Source organism: Macrotis lagotis, chromosome 2, assembly GCF_037893015.1.
Source record: "Macrotis lagotis isolate mMagLag1 chromosome 2, bilby.v1.9.chrom.fasta, whole genome shotgun sequence".
Taxonomy (NCBI): domain Eukaryota; kingdom Metazoa; phylum Chordata; class Mammalia; order Peramelemorphia; family Peramelidae; genus Macrotis; species Macrotis lagotis.
In genome coordinates this window covers 169,374,087-169,389,708 of record NC_133659.1, presented here as the reverse complement: position 1 = coordinate 169,389,708, position 15,622 = coordinate 169,374,087, and the positions used below count along the sequence as shown (strand labels likewise).

Sequence of the window (15,622 nt, the reverse complement as noted above, 5' to 3'; positions counted from 1 at the left end):
AAATAATTGAGAAGTACAAATGCAGATCAAAGCATACCGTTTTTCCTTTTGTTGTGCTTTCCCCCTTAAATTCTGATTCTTCTTTCACAATGTGAATAATGTGGAAATATGTTTAACATGATTGTGGCACATATAACACATCAGATTTCTTTCTGTTTTGGGCATGGTGGGGAGAAGGAAAGGAAGGAGAAATTTTTACAAAAATGAATATTGAAAACTGTCTCTTTATGTAATTGGGAAAAATACTATTAAGATAAAAAAAAATAGTAGAGGTCTTTACATTAGTTAGAGTAGATTTTGGCAAGGAAGCCTTTCATTGAGAGGTCCTTATACTACCCCCCCCAAACACTTTTAGAAGGCATTGTAGGCTGAAAGGCTTAGTCAAATTAAAGGTAGGACTACTGTCTTTTAGTGATACTGGTTATGGTGGTTTTGGTGGTCGACAAAAAAGAGAAGGAAAAGGAGGAGGAGGAGGAAAGCATTTTATGAAAGAGAGATTACCTGAGTTTGTAATTGAAAAATGAAAAGGATTTCAAGAGCCACGTGTTGTGAGGAAGTGTATCAAAAAGAGTATGACTAGGGGCAGCTAGGTGGTACAGTAGATAGAGCATTGGTCCTAGAGTCAGGAGGACTTGAATTCAAACCTCAGACACTTAATAATAATTACCTAGCTGTGTGACCTTAGGGAGTCACTTAACCCTTGCAAAAACCAAAAAAAAAAGTATGACTACATTAACAATTTGTATGTGGGAATGAATAAGAAGGCAAAAAAATTAGGTTTATTTGTCTGTAATACAGGATGTGTGAAATGTGGAAGGTTTTTGTGTTGTATATCAAAAAGGAAGTGTTGTGTATGTGGGAGGGGTTGGACTAGATGGAAAGAGACAGGACAGGTAAACCAGTAAGGAAGCCATATTAGCAGGAGAAAGACTTGAATTTTAGAAAATGTATTATGTGAAATATAAATTACATATGAATTATTTGTTGATCTAGATCATTTGTGCTATGGCATTACATTCTGATTGACCTATTGAAAAACAAGTGACATTGAACCATAGTTATTCTAAATACATTTTATATATTAGACTTTATAGAAAAGATTTTCTAACTAAAATTTATGGCCTAATTTCTTTTCCTTGTAGAAAATGGAAATGTGTCTTAGAGTTTTTTTTAATTTTTCATAATTTTCTTAGAATCTAAGTTGAAAAAATTTAAAAAAATTTTAGTGTACTTTTCTCCTCCTGTTTTTATATCTGTCTTTTCTTTCTAAATTACAGTCACAGATGTAGAGCTGAAGCGACTGAAAGATGCCTTCAAGAGAACTTGTGGACTTTCATGTTACATGGGCCAACAGTGCTTCATTAGGGAAGTACTTGGGGATGGAGTTCCACCAAAAGTTGCAGAGGTAATTTAAAAATATATATAGGTTTTCCTTTCAGAGAATTGCTTTTTGTCCTGAATTTTCATTGTCTCCCAATTGTTACCAATTCCCCTCATACAATTTCCTGTTTTCTTATTTTTTCTTTCCAATAAAAATTATACAGACCTTTAATTATATTACAGTGGAGTTATTGCCTCAGAGTCCAGCCTTTCTACTTCTATTACTGCCTCTGATCCATAGTAGCCACTGATTATAAACCTGGAAACAGTCAGATGGCTGTCCTGTTTTTCTTGACATAAACCAGTCCATGAGGTACAGGGTCTACATAGAAAAATTCAGTTAATTTTTTTTTATATATTTTTTTGCAAGGCAGTGGGATTAAGTGACTTGCCCAAGGCCATACAGCTAGGTAATTATTAAATGTTTGAGGCTAGATTTGAACTCAGGTCTTCCTGACTCCAGGGCTGGTGTTCTATTCACTGTGCCACCTAACTGCCTCAGTTAATTCTTTAAAATTAAATGTTGTAAAATAAATATAACTTACTAGAATTTGCAAATAATCATTTAAATTATGCTTCCAAATAGTTGAAAATAATTGATGTAAATAATTATTTTTTTAAAATGGCAAAATATTCTTTGTTGTTATATATGCTTTTATGGAATTAGATATCAAACGCAACTCAATTAAATAGTAAAATCAATTAATGAGCGGCCGTTTGGTGGTGCAGTGGATAGAGCACCAGCCCTGGAGTCAGGAGGACCTGATTTCAAAACCAACCTCAGACAATAATTGCCACTAGGCCGGTGACCTTGGGCAATTCACTTAAGCTCATTGTTGAAAAAAAAAATCAAATAGTGGACAACTTTTATTTGGTATACAGCCTTGAATCTTAACTTGTGAGGGAACCAAGGCAGAACAGCAGCAGGAAGGTGTTTCAATGGTGTGCCGCTCTTTTCCAAGTAGATATAGAGGAAGAAAGCACTTGATTAAATCTTGATGGGGGAGATCCGAGAAAAAGTTACATTAAATCATTTTTTTAAAAGATCATGTTGGAATAGGGATTTCTGTGATTAAGGCAGAAAAGTTAAGAGTATACATTGGGGTAAGAAGTAAGGACAAGACCTATGGAGTTTATTGAGAGAGTAGCAAATTCACAAGCAAGCAACAGTTTAGATACAGAGTAAGGTGGGTCAGCTTCAGTAACTAGTCTGAGGTTGTAGGGCAAAGACCAGAGCAGGAATTCCAGACCAAAGGGGATCCTGCAGTTCTATTTGATTCCAACCTATCTTTCCATCATCATTAGGTATAAACTTTTCTTTCACACTTTCTCTCTATTCCTCACACATAGTACAGTATTTAGTCTTTCCTTTGTACTGTTGATCCTCCATGCCTGTAAAGTGCTCCCCTTTCATCTTTCCCTTACAGTGTACCTCTTTTCCAGACACAGTTGAAGCCCTACCTTCTATTTGAAGTTTTCTGTTATCCCTTCAAGTGTTACTATCCTCTTCTCCAATATTTAACTATTTTGTACTTGTTTTATCTTTATTGTGTATATACTTAAATAACACTATGACTCCCTGATGGTATTAACTCTTTCAGGTGAGGATTGTTTTATTCATGAATTTTTATCCTCTTTGCCTCATTTCCTGGTTTCTTTATTGATTATTTGTCTGAAAAGTTTTGCTTCTGTAAAATTCAAGCTCTGATAACAGGGACTTGGGGGTCTCATCAGTTGGGGATGTATTTGGATCACCAGACACTAACCTCCATCTCTGTTTTGATTCATTACATCTATGTGTTGCTGTGCATAGAGATTTAGAAGAAAACTAATCTGAAATCTTTTTTCAGGAACTATATATGATTGATTAATTCAGTATCTTGTCTGAATTCTACATATGCATTTGTTCGTGCTCACTTTGAGAAAGCTATATTACAAGGCATATATTGGTTGCATTACTTTTTTGTTTGTATTTTTGCATGTAAGAAAAAATATATCTAGAAATTTAGAGAGATAAAGATGATATAAGAAAATTCAACTACTGATCTTGTAAGCCTATAAGAATGAATTTTTAAAAAATGCATATTACTGACTTGATGGTTCATAATTAGGAAATTTTCAACTGAAGTAACTTTTAAAATGATATCATAAACTTGAAAAACAATGGTGGTGCATGGTGGATGATGATCTGTCATTAAAGATAATGGAACTAGTGAATTCATTTTATAAAACAAGATTCTGTTCTATTATGTACTTAATATTTTAAGGCATGTTCTTCAATTAATTTGTGAAAACTATTTGCTTGAAACAATTTCTTAAGATACTAACAGTTTTCTTACTGAAATTAGTATGATATAATCATATGTATTCAGGTGTGAGTTTTATTTGTACAAAGTGCTATATAGTCAAGGCTTTTTCAGTAGTTGAAAAAGTATTCAAAAGAGAATTCTCATCTTGCTAAAAGTAATTTTGTTTTTACTTTTTTAAATTTAAGGCAATGGGGTTAAGTGACTTGCTCAAGGTCACACAACTAGGCTGGATTAAGTGTTTGAGGCTGGATTTGAGCTCAGGTACTCTTGACTCCAGGGCCAGTGCTTTATCCTCCACACTACCTAGCTGCCCCTAAAAGTCATTTCTAAGAAAACATTTTGATCCAAATAAATAAATATGTATATACACACACACACACACACACACACACACACACACATATATAAAGATTTTATTTATTTTGAGTTTTACAATTTTTCCCCTAATCTTACTTCCCTCCCCCCCACCCTCACAGAAGGCAGTTTGTCAGTCTTTACCTTGTTTGCATGGTATGCATTGATCCAAATTGAATGTGATGAAAGAGAAATCATATCCCCAAGGAAGAAACAAAGTATAAGAGATAGCAAGATCAGACAATAAGATATCAGGTTTCTTTTTCTAAATTAAAGGTAATAGTCCTTGATCTTTGTTCAAATATCACAGTTCTTTTGCTGAATACAGATGGTATTCTCCATTGCAGACAGCCCCAAAGTGTCTCTGATTATTGCACTGATGGAATGAGTAAGTCCATCAAGGTTGATCATCACCCCCATGTTATTGTTAGGGTGCACAATGTTTTTCTGGTTCTACTCATCTTGCTCAGCGTCAGTTCATGCAGATCCTTCCAGGCTTCCCTGAATGTCTGCCCCTCCTGGTTTCTAATACAACAATAGTATTCCATGACACACACACACACACACACACACACACACACACACACACACATATCACAATTTGCCAAGCCATTCCTCAATTGAAAGACATTTACTTGATTTCCAATTCTTTTCCACCACAAAACGGGGCTGCTATGAATATTTTTGTACAAGTGATGTTTTTACCCCTTTTCGTCATCTATTCAGGGTATAGACCCAGTAGTGGTATTGCTACATCAAAGGGTATCCACATTTTTGTTGCCCTTTGGACATAATTCCAAATTGCTCTCCAGAAAGGTTGAATGAGTTCACAGCTCCACCATCAATGTATTAGTGTCCCAGATTTCTCACATCCCTTCCAACATTGATCATTGTCTTTTCTGGTCATATTGGCCAGTCTGAGAGGTGTGAGATGGTACCTCAGAGAAGCTTTAATTTGCATTTATCTAATAAGTAATGATTTAGAGCAATTTTTCATATGACAAGACTTTTTCCCTACACACATTTAGTTTTAGTCCACATGGCTTGCTCTGCTGTAAGCACAAACCTCTGTCAAGCAAGAAGGTAGTTGAGATATATAAAAAAAATTTATTGATTATCTACTGTATGTAGACCACCACCCTAGGTGCTAAAAGAAACAAAAGAAAAAGAGGAAGAATTATGAATATTTAAGTTGGGAGAGGAGTTCTTAGAGAACTAACTTAATTTTGTATTTTACACAATATTCCATATGAAATAATTTTTCTCAAGTCATAGCACTTAATGTCAACCTGATACTTTTCTTCTTTGTTTGATTGCTCTGGGTAATAGACTCAGTAGCAGTATAACCATGTTAAAAGGAAAGTACAATTTAATAATTTGGGGAGGCATAGTTCCAAATTACATTCCAGAATTGCTGAATCATTTCACAGTTCTACCAGAGTGCATTATTGTTCCTGCTTTCCTACCAGGTTCCTTAATATTTATCATATTTTCTTGGTCAGTTTTGCTAATCTGAACAGCTCACACTTGCTTTAATTTTCATTTGTCTAATTATCAGTGATTTGGAGCAATTTTTTTCCCCTTTGAACACAACATATGGGGCAGCTGTGGATAGAGACCCTGGAATCAGGAGTACCTAAGTTCAAATTTCGCCTCAGACACTTGACACTACCTGTGTGACCTTGGGCAAGTCATTTAACTATGAAAGTTTTGCAACCAAAGCTATCTCCAGGCGTGTCTGGTCACTGGACTCAGATGGCTGTAGAAGGGACAGTAAGGTTGGAGACTTAGTACAGCAACATTCCCTACTCACATCCTTGTCATGGCATCACCTCCCTTCTTCAAGAACTCTGCACTCCAGGCTGAATCATTTTATCTGATTGGTTTGGGAGCTGGAGATGGGAAGTAGCTGACTTTCACCAGATCTGTGACTGGTGTTCACTGTTGTTCACCACACTCTTTTTTTTTTTTTTTTGGATTTTTGCAAGGCAGTGGGGTTAAGTGGCTTGCCCAAGGCCACACGGCTAGGTAATTATTAAGTGTCTGAGACCGGATTTGAACCCAGGTACTCCTGACTCCAGGGTCGGTGCTTTATCCAATCCACTGCGCCACTTAGCCGCCCCCATACTCTTCTTTAAGAGTGAAAGACAAACATCATCATCATCATCATCTCATCATCTTCATCATCTCCTCTGATCACTTATCAGTTGGGAAATGGTTCTTATTTTTATATATTTGAATTGGCTTTTTTTTCTATATCTTGGAAATGAGACCCATATCAGAGAAGTGCTACAAAGATTTCCCCACCCCGATTAACTGTCCCCTTCCTTTTTTTTTATTTAAGGCTATAGGGTAAAGTGACTTGCCCAAGGTCACACAGCTAGGCAATTAAGTGTCTGAGGCTGGATTTGAACTCAGGTCCTCCTGACTCCAGGGCAAGTGCTCTATCCACTGTACCATCTAGCTGCTCCCAACTGTTTCCTTTCTAGTTTTAGCTGCTTCAAGCTGAAACTTTTTTTAAAAATTATTTTATATTTAATTGATAAAAATTAACTTTCCCTCAAATACCATTGCTTAAAAAAATCTTAATAGAATTTTATTTTTCCAATTACATGTGAAATTAGTTTTCAACATTAATTTTTTTTAAGGTTTTTCCAAGGCAATGGGGTTAACTGGCTTTCCCAAGGCCGCAAAGCTAGGTAATTATTAAGTGTCTGAGACTGGATTTGAACTCAGATCCTCTTAACTTAAGGACGAATGCTCTATTCGCTGTGCCACCTAGCTGCTTCCTCAACATTCATTTTTGTAAAATTTTCTCTTCTCCTTTCTGTCCTCCCCATTCCTCGAGATAGCACACAATCTGTTAGAGGTTATACTTGTACAATCATTATATTTCCATATTTTTCATGTTGTAAAGGAAGAATCAAAACAAAAGCAAAAAACCAGAAGAAAGGAAAAAAGCAGGAAACATTTTTAAAAATGAAAATAGACTCCATAGTTTTTTCTCTGGATATGGATGGCATTTTCCATTGTAAGTTTTTTTTTTAAGGTTTTTGCAAGTCAAATGGGGTTAAGTGACTTGCCTAAGGCCACACAGCTAGGTAATTAATTATTAAGTGTCTGAGGTCTTGAACTCAGGTACTCCTGACTCCAGGGCCAGTGCTCTATCCACTGGGCCACCTAGCCGCCCCACCATTGTAAGTTTTATGGAATTGTCTTTGTGCACTGTTTTTCTGAGCAGAGTTAAGTCTATTATAGTTGATCCTCACATAATGTTGCCATTAGTAATGGCTCCTAGTTCTTCTGGTTCTTGTAGTATATTGCTCTTCTGGTTTTGCTCATTTCTCTAACATCAGTTCATGTATATGTTTCCAGATTTTTTTGAACTCTGCCTGCTCATCATTTCTTACAGAACAGTATGATTCTATTACATTCATATACTACAACTTGTTCAGTCATTCCTCAATTAATGGACTTCCCCTCAATTTTCAATTGTTTGCTACCACAAAGAAAGCTACTATAAATATTTCTGTACTTGTGGGCCCTTTTCCCTTTTCTACAATCTTTTTGGGATACAGACCTTGTATTAGTATTGCTGAATCAAAGAGTATATACAGTTTTATAGATCTTTGGGCATAGTTCCAGCATACTCTCCAGAATGGTTGGATCAGTTCACAACTCCACCAACAATGCATTACTGTCCCAGTTTTCTCACATACCCTCCAGCATTTATCATTCTTTTCTGTTGTATTAGTCAATTTGAAAGGTGTGAAGTGTTATCTCAGAGCAAAGTTGTTGGCCTCAATCCCTCTTTCATGGTCATTGAACTCCAGTGGCAAGACAAAAGTCAAGAAATCTGGCAATGGCTTGGGATGCAGTGAATAACCTTGATGTCTTTGATATCTTATCAACCTCTAAATGTTCCACAGATCTGCTTTTGCCTCCTTCATGACCTGTTGGAACAAATTGTTCTTTGCTCCTATTCTGCTAGATAAGTCTTCTCATGCTTGGAATGGACACCCCTTTAATTCATTGATCAGTTTGAGCTCTTTTGGTTACCTTCAAGCCAAATTAGTGTGTTTACCCGAATAGTTTACCAGTGTGTGACCCCTATACAATATACAAGTTCTTGGAGCCACAGATGAGAACTACGTGACATATTGGTACCAAACATGAAAATCAGCCCTGAAAAGGGCTCACCATTCTTAACTGTAGGATCTGGCATCTCACACTACATGGACCATAATAGGGTTTTGACCCACTTGAACGGGGAAGAAAAACCTAGTATACCTGACAATACTTTTTTTCACTAAAGATTTTATTTATTTTGAGTTTTGAGTTTTACAGGTTTTCCCCTAATCTTCCCTCTCTCCACCCACAGAAGGCAACTTGTTAGTCTTTACATTGTTTCCATGTTATACATTGATCCAAATTGACTGTCATGAGAAATAATATCTTTAAGGAAGAAACATAAAGTTTAAGAGATAGCAAGATCAGACAATAAGATATCTGTTTTTTTCTAAATTTAAGTTAATAGTCCTTGATCTTTGTTCAAACACCACAGTTTTGTTTTTCTGGATACAGATGGTATTCTCCATTGCAGAGAGCCCCAAATTGTCACTGATTGTGGTACTGATGGAATGAGCAAGTCCATCACGGTTGATTATTGCCCCTCTCTGACAATTCTTTTAATGCTCATTTCTTCTGCTCCCTGGGAGTGTGTGTGTGGTGTGGGAGAGAAAGTGGTCATGGTTTTGATGTGTTGTTGTTAGTGGAGGTAATGGTTTTTTCCTTTATCTTTGACCCCTTTTCCTATTAGTTTTGCCCATACTATGAGGGCTGTCTAGCTAAAGCTGTCAAAAGCAATTAAATAATGAAAGATCCTAAAGAATATTCTTAAGACTTTCCTGCCGAGGTGTGGTAATTCTGTAGTACCATTTTTACCAAGAGGTGGTATGCAGCATGGTTGGTATCTCTGATGTTTCCCCACAACACTGGTTATACTCATTCTTTTTCCTCCTGTGGCAGGTATTATATTTCTCTAAAAGGAGACAATGTATTCCCAACATCTTATTGACCTCTCTTTTCCAATTCCAGCTGTGAGGAATAAAAGTGTGATAGAAGGAAAGAAAGTAAAGATTTGGAGATTGAATGTTTATGTGAGTTGAGAATGGAACTGAAGACAGTATTGAGATTCCAAATCTTGGTTACTGGATGAGTTTTGATATCCTGTGGTACAGTAGGTAGAGCACTGGTCTTGGATTTTGGACAGGAGTTTGAATCTGACCTCAGATACTTGTTACTTACCAGCTGTGTGACCTTGGGCAAGCATTTAACTCTGCCTCACATTCAGGACCATCTCCTGTTCTCCTGATTCATATCTGGCCACTGCATCCAGATGATTCTGGCCCAGTATTGCAAATGACTTTTATTGCATTGTGATCTGAGAAAGATGTATTCACTATGTCTGCCTTTCTGCAGTTGATCATTAGGTTTTTATTTCCTAGTACATTGTAAGTGGAATTGAATTTTCCCTTAGATAGATAATAATCAATGTCTAGTTCTGAAATGCCAGCCTTACTCATTATTTAATCTGAAAACTTTTCCATTTAATTAATGAAACTTATATAATTAATAGAGGGTATTCTGGGTAACCTATTTAATTTCTTATCTTGAGATCAAAAATACCTAAGCATTTGGGGCGGCTAGGTGGCGCAGTGGATAGAGCACTGGCCTTGGAGTCAGGAATACCCGAGTTCAAGTCTGGCCTCAGACACTTAATAATTACCTAGCTGTGTGACCTTGGGCAAGCCACTTGACCCCATTGCCTTCCAAAAACTGGGAAAAAAAATACCCAAGCATTCTTTGAAGATTAGTTCTGGTGATGATGAGATTTAAAAATATTAAAAATGTTTTCATATTTTTTTGTAAACCAAAAGAAGAAATATTTTTCATTTACTTCTTTAGAAGAATATGTGCAACATTTATTAATCTTGGTAAAAGGTTGAGGATGACATTTACTACTACACGTTGTTGATGGATTTCCTCTCAATAACATTGCAACTGCTCTGTGCTCAAGAGCACACTGAGAGCACCATTGTATGCAGATCCTTTTAAGATACAGAGTTGTACTGTACCATGCAGATTTATTTGGGCTATACTTTCTGTGGCACAACAGTAATTCACAAAGAGTAGCAAACGATTTTGTTGTGGATGAGATTTGGGGACACCAAATAAGAGTTTGGGAGTTTGTGAAAAGTGAATGTATTCATGTAATCCCTGGGATTTAAAACTGTTCAGTATTCATTGTAGATGACTGCAAGTTGTACAGGAGGATTAAAACCTAGGTAAGCAGTAAGCACTCTGAAGACAGGCTAGGCGAAATTTAGATATGAGAGAGAGTGTGTGTGGGGCGTGTGGGGGATGGGAAAGAAGACAGGAATAGGGAGACTGAGAGACAGAAACAGTTACAGAAAAGGTGAGGGACAGAGAAAGGGGGGAGGGGGAAGGGGAGAGAAGACAGAAAAAAGAAGATAGAGACAAACAATTACAGAAAAGGAGAGAGAGAGAAAGAGCGAGAGAGAGAGAGAGAGAGAACGAGAGTGTGCACATGCCCATAAGGACTGGCTTAGGACTTCTAGAGCCTTTCCCTACCAAAGATAAATGAAGAAATGAAGCCTTCACTCTGACATTCACACTACAGATCCCACCAAGAAAAAGAGGAGATTCAAAGACGTTTTCAACTATAGATATCGTGGAGGTTCTTCTGTGAACTTCTGTCACTTTGGGGGAAAAGGGGAAGTAAAAGTCCAGGAGGCAGGAGTGCAGGAAAGGCCACAGGAGGCTTTTAGCTATCGTGCAGTCCAGGTCCTGACAGCCTATTAATAAGAGGTCCCTGCCACTAGATAGGAAGAAAGCAGGGAGGATCCCAACCCTAAACAAAGTGTGAATGGTGAAAATACCAGGGTAAAAGACAAGAATGGGTTGGGAACAGTCCTCTGTTACGTCAGAACCTGGACATAAAGGAGAAAAAAAAATCTTCTGAAAAAGCAAGGTCTGGACTGCATAGGGAACATCTTGTTCAACAATGAGCCAGTGATCAGACCCTAGCCCCAGCAAAATAAAAGCTTGGATCTATATACCCCAGGAACAGAACTAAAGCAACAAAGATGAACAAAAAAGCTAAAAGAGTGCTCACTATAGAAAACTACTTTACAGACAAAGATGACAGCAATGCCATATCTGAAGAAGTAAGCAGTGAAAAACCACTCACAGGGAAAGTATCAATAGTATCTATAAATTGAACTCAAATACAAAAGCTCATTGAAGAGCTTTGAAAATATTTAAAAAGTAAAGAAGAGAGCAAAAAGAAAAATGGAAAAAAGAAATGAAGGTCATGCAGGAAAATTATGAAAAGTTGACCAAAGAAATCAATTCCATTAAAAGTAAAAATAACAACTGGAAAAAGAAACACAAAAGCTAATTGAAGAAAATAAAATCCTAAAAATTAGAATTGAACAATTAGAAACCAATGAATCTACAAGACTATAAGATTCTACCAAACAAAATAAAAAGGCTTAATAAAATGAAGAAAATGTGAAGTACCTTCTAGGGAAAATGAATGACCTGGAAAATAGATCTAGTAGAGACAATCTATGAATTATTGGATTACCAGAAAGCCTGGACCAGCAAAAGGACCTGGAAAATATCATGCAGGAAATTATAAGGGAAAACTGTCCCAATCTACTAGAACAAAATAACAATGTAACCATTGAAAGAATCCACAGAACCCCTCCAGAGACTGCAGGATAAAAACTCCAAGAACTGCAATAGTCAATTTCCAGAACCCTCAAAGGAGTAAATATTGCAAGCAGCAATAATAATAATAATAATAATAATAATAATAATAATAATTCATATACAAAGGGAACACAGTCAGACTAACATAGGATCTATCAGCCTCAGCACTGAAGGATTGAAAAGACTGGAATAGCATGTTTCAGAGAGCAAAAACCTGAGATTACAATCCAGAATGTAATGCCCTATAAAATTCAGCATATACTACCAGGGAAAAAGATGGATGTTTAATGAAATAGAGGACTTACAGAATTTCCTGACACAAAGACCAGAAGTGAACAGATAATTCAGTTGCCAACTACATGACTGAAGAGTTGAATTAAAAAAAAAAAGAAAGGCAAATGAAAAGGGGAAGGAAAAAATAAACAAAAATAAAACAAATGATTCTCAAGACCATCAAATTGTTCACAACCCTAAAAGAAAAAAATATAACACTTCGAAGTGTTTAGAACTTTACTTCTTTAAGGATAATTAGAAGGTAAAATATGATCGAAGAGAATGAAACTAAAGGATATTGGTTTAATTGAATTGTATCTCTTCATTGTAGAGGTCCAAGATCATCACTATGTTTGAGACACAAAGTCCTGAAGAAAGCAAGGGTGTTAAGTTAAAACTTAATTGTTTCATTAGCCTTTGACTCACTTTAATTATATGATGCTTAGCACCTTGTCTAATGAGGGCCTCATAAACTTCTAGGAACTGAGTCAGTATCTCTATAACTTACAATCATTTGTAAAGTTCCCATGTAAGACTTCAATTCCTCCCAGGACTTAGAAATCTTTAAGATTCTTAGTTAGATCAGGGTTTGACTTAACAATGGGTTAAATACCCTGGGCTGGGAGGGGGAGTAAATCAGAGAGAGAGTGTAGGCCTCCCTTCTTAACAAGGTGTTAACTACCATGGATGGGAAGGAGGGAAAGTTATAAAGTATGAATGAAAATAGACCTGTGGGGAGGGGCACAAATAGTTCAAGAAATGGTATGGCATTGAATGATACTTTGGCTCCTAAGAAGGATTGTGTGTTCTTGAAAGATACTTGTAAAGGGGGTAAGGTAAAAAATGATTATAATTATAATTTGATACAATTTGAGTCAATGCTGCTCATCAAGCAATCAAGTAAGCAATCTATCTTGATATCTTGATAACAATAGGAGCTTATCAAGCAATCATATAATCAAAGTGTGATTGAAGATAACTGATTAATAATATTAGAAAAATAACACCAAGGGAAGAGGCACAAAAATTTATAATTTTATTGGGAAAGAAGGGAGAATGTGAATGCTGAGTAAATTCTATTCAGTAGATAAGATACATTCCCACTTGGGTTTAAAAATCTAACTTAATCTACAGGGAAGGTGGAGACTGGGAAAGGGAAAGATAAGGGAGGAAGGGACTGATAAAAGGGAAGGGAAGGTATAAATGAAAACAAATTGATATTTAAATTTTTAAGAGAAAAGTCAAAGGAAAAAATTTAGTGAGGGAGAAATAAGAGAAAAGGAAAAAGGTAAATATAATTGGAGAAAGATAGCATGGAAGGAAATACAGAATTAGTTATCTTAACTGTAAATGTGAGTGGGATGAACTGGCCCATAAAACAGAAATGGATAGCAGAATGGATTAAAAACCAGAATCTTAGAATATGTTGTTTACAAGAAGCACATTTGAAGCAGAGAGATACACACAGGGTAAAGGTAAAATGTTGGAGCCAAATATATTATGCCTCAGCTGAAATAAAAGATCTGAGGTGCGGGGAGCGGCTAGGTGGCTCAGTGGATAGTGAACAGGCCCTGGAGTCAGGAGTACCTGAGTTCAAATCCGGCCTCAGACACTTAATAATTACCTAGCTGTGTGGTCTTGGGCAAGCCACTTAACCCCATTGCCTAGCCCCCCCAAAAAAAGATCTGGGGGGCCATCCTGATCTCAGATAATCTCATTGAAAGGGATAAGGAAGGAAACTACATCTTCTTAAAAGGCACCATTGGTAATAAAGCTATATCATTATTAAACATTATGCACCTAATGCACTATATTCGTAGAGGAAAAACTGAGTGAATTACAAGGAGACATAGACAGCAAAACTTTAATAATGGGAGACCTAATCTCCCTCTCTCAGAACTAGATAAATCTAACAACAACAAAAAAACAAGGAAGTTAAGAAGGTGAATGAAATCTTGGAAAACAGATATGATAGATGTCTGGAGAAAACTTAATGGGGATAGGAAATAATAGACCTTTTTCTCGGTAGTACATGGCAGCTTCTCCAAAATTGACCATGTACTTGGGCATAAAAACCTTTTAATCAAATGTAGAAAGACAGAAATAATAAATACATACTTCTCAGACTATGATGCAATAAAAATTACATGAAATAAAGGGTCAGAGAAAGATAAACCAAGAACTAATTAGAAATTAAATGACTTTATCTTAAATAATGGGTGAATCAAACAGCAAATAATAGAAATAATAATTATCCAAGAAAATGGTAATTAGACATCATACTAAAAAACTAGAAAAAAACCAATTAAACATCCCCAATTAAATACCAAATTAGAAATTCTGAAAATCAAGGGAGAGATTAATAAAATTGAAAGCAAGAAAACCATTGGTCTTACAAATAAAACTGAGAGTTGGTTTTATGGAAAAACCAGTAAAATGGAAAAACCTTTGTTTAATCTGATTTAAAAAAAGAAAGAAGATAACTCAATTACCAGTATCAAAAATGAAAAAGGTGAACTCAACCTCCAATGAGGAGGAAATTAAAGAGATAATTTAGAGCTACTTTGCTGAAGTATATGACAGTAAATTGGATAACTTGAGTTAAATGGATGAGTATTTACAAAAATACAAATTTCCCATATTAACAGAAGAGGAAATAAATTACTTATCTAACCACATTTCAGAAAAAGAAATTGAAGAAACCATCAATAAACTCCCTAAGAGAAAATCTCCAGGTCCAGATGGATTTACAAGTGAATTCTACCAAACATTTAGGGAATAATTTATTCCTATTCTATGTAAACTATTTTAAAAAATAGGAGAGGAGGAGTTATGCCAAACTCCTTTTTTTTTTTTTCCTAAGGCAAATGGGGCTAAGTGGCTTGCCCAAGGCCACACAGGTAATTATTAAATGTCTGGGACCGGATTTGAACCCAGGTACTCCAGACTCCAGGGCCAGTGCTTTATCCACTGCGCCACCTAGTCGCCCCTTGCCAAACTCCTTTTATGACACCAACATGGTGCTGATACTCAACCAGGAAGAACCAAAAGAAAGAATTATAGATCAATCTCCCTGATGAATATTGATGAAAAATCTTAAATAAAATTTTAGCAATGAGACTACAGCAAGTTATTACCAGGATAATATACCATGATCAGGTTGGATTTATACCAGGCAAGTAGGAATGGTTCAACATTAGGAAAACACTCAACATAATTAAATATATTAATAGCAAGACTAACAGAAATCATATGATTATCTCAATAGATGCTGAAAAAACCTTTGATAAAATAAATATCCATTTCTTTTAAAAAACTTGGAAGTTTAGGAATAAATGGAATTTTCCTTAAAATAATAAATAGTATATCTAAATCCATCACAAATATTATATATATAATGGGATTAAACTTGGAGGATTTCCATTAAAATTAGGGGTGAAACAAGGATGCCCGTTATCACCATTACTAGTCAGTATAGTATTAAAAATGCTAGCAGTAGCAAATAA

General features: G+C 35.9%; 1 protein-coding gene across 2 annotated transcripts in view; it reads left to right on the top strand.

Annotated features, from left to right (window-relative positions):
- USP32 (ubiquitin specific peptidase 32) overlaps nucleotides 1-15,622 on the top strand; it is a 244,747-nt gene that overhangs the window by 61,573 nt on the left and 167,552 nt on the right. For both annotated transcript variants that reach the window (XM_074223514.1, XM_074223515.1), the window contains exon 2: nucleotides 1,278-1,405. In XM_074223514.1, the coding sequence (XP_074079615.1) occupies nucleotides 1,278-1,405 (128 nt within the window). The remainder of the gene's footprint in view (nucleotides 1-1,277; nucleotides 1,406-15,622) is intronic.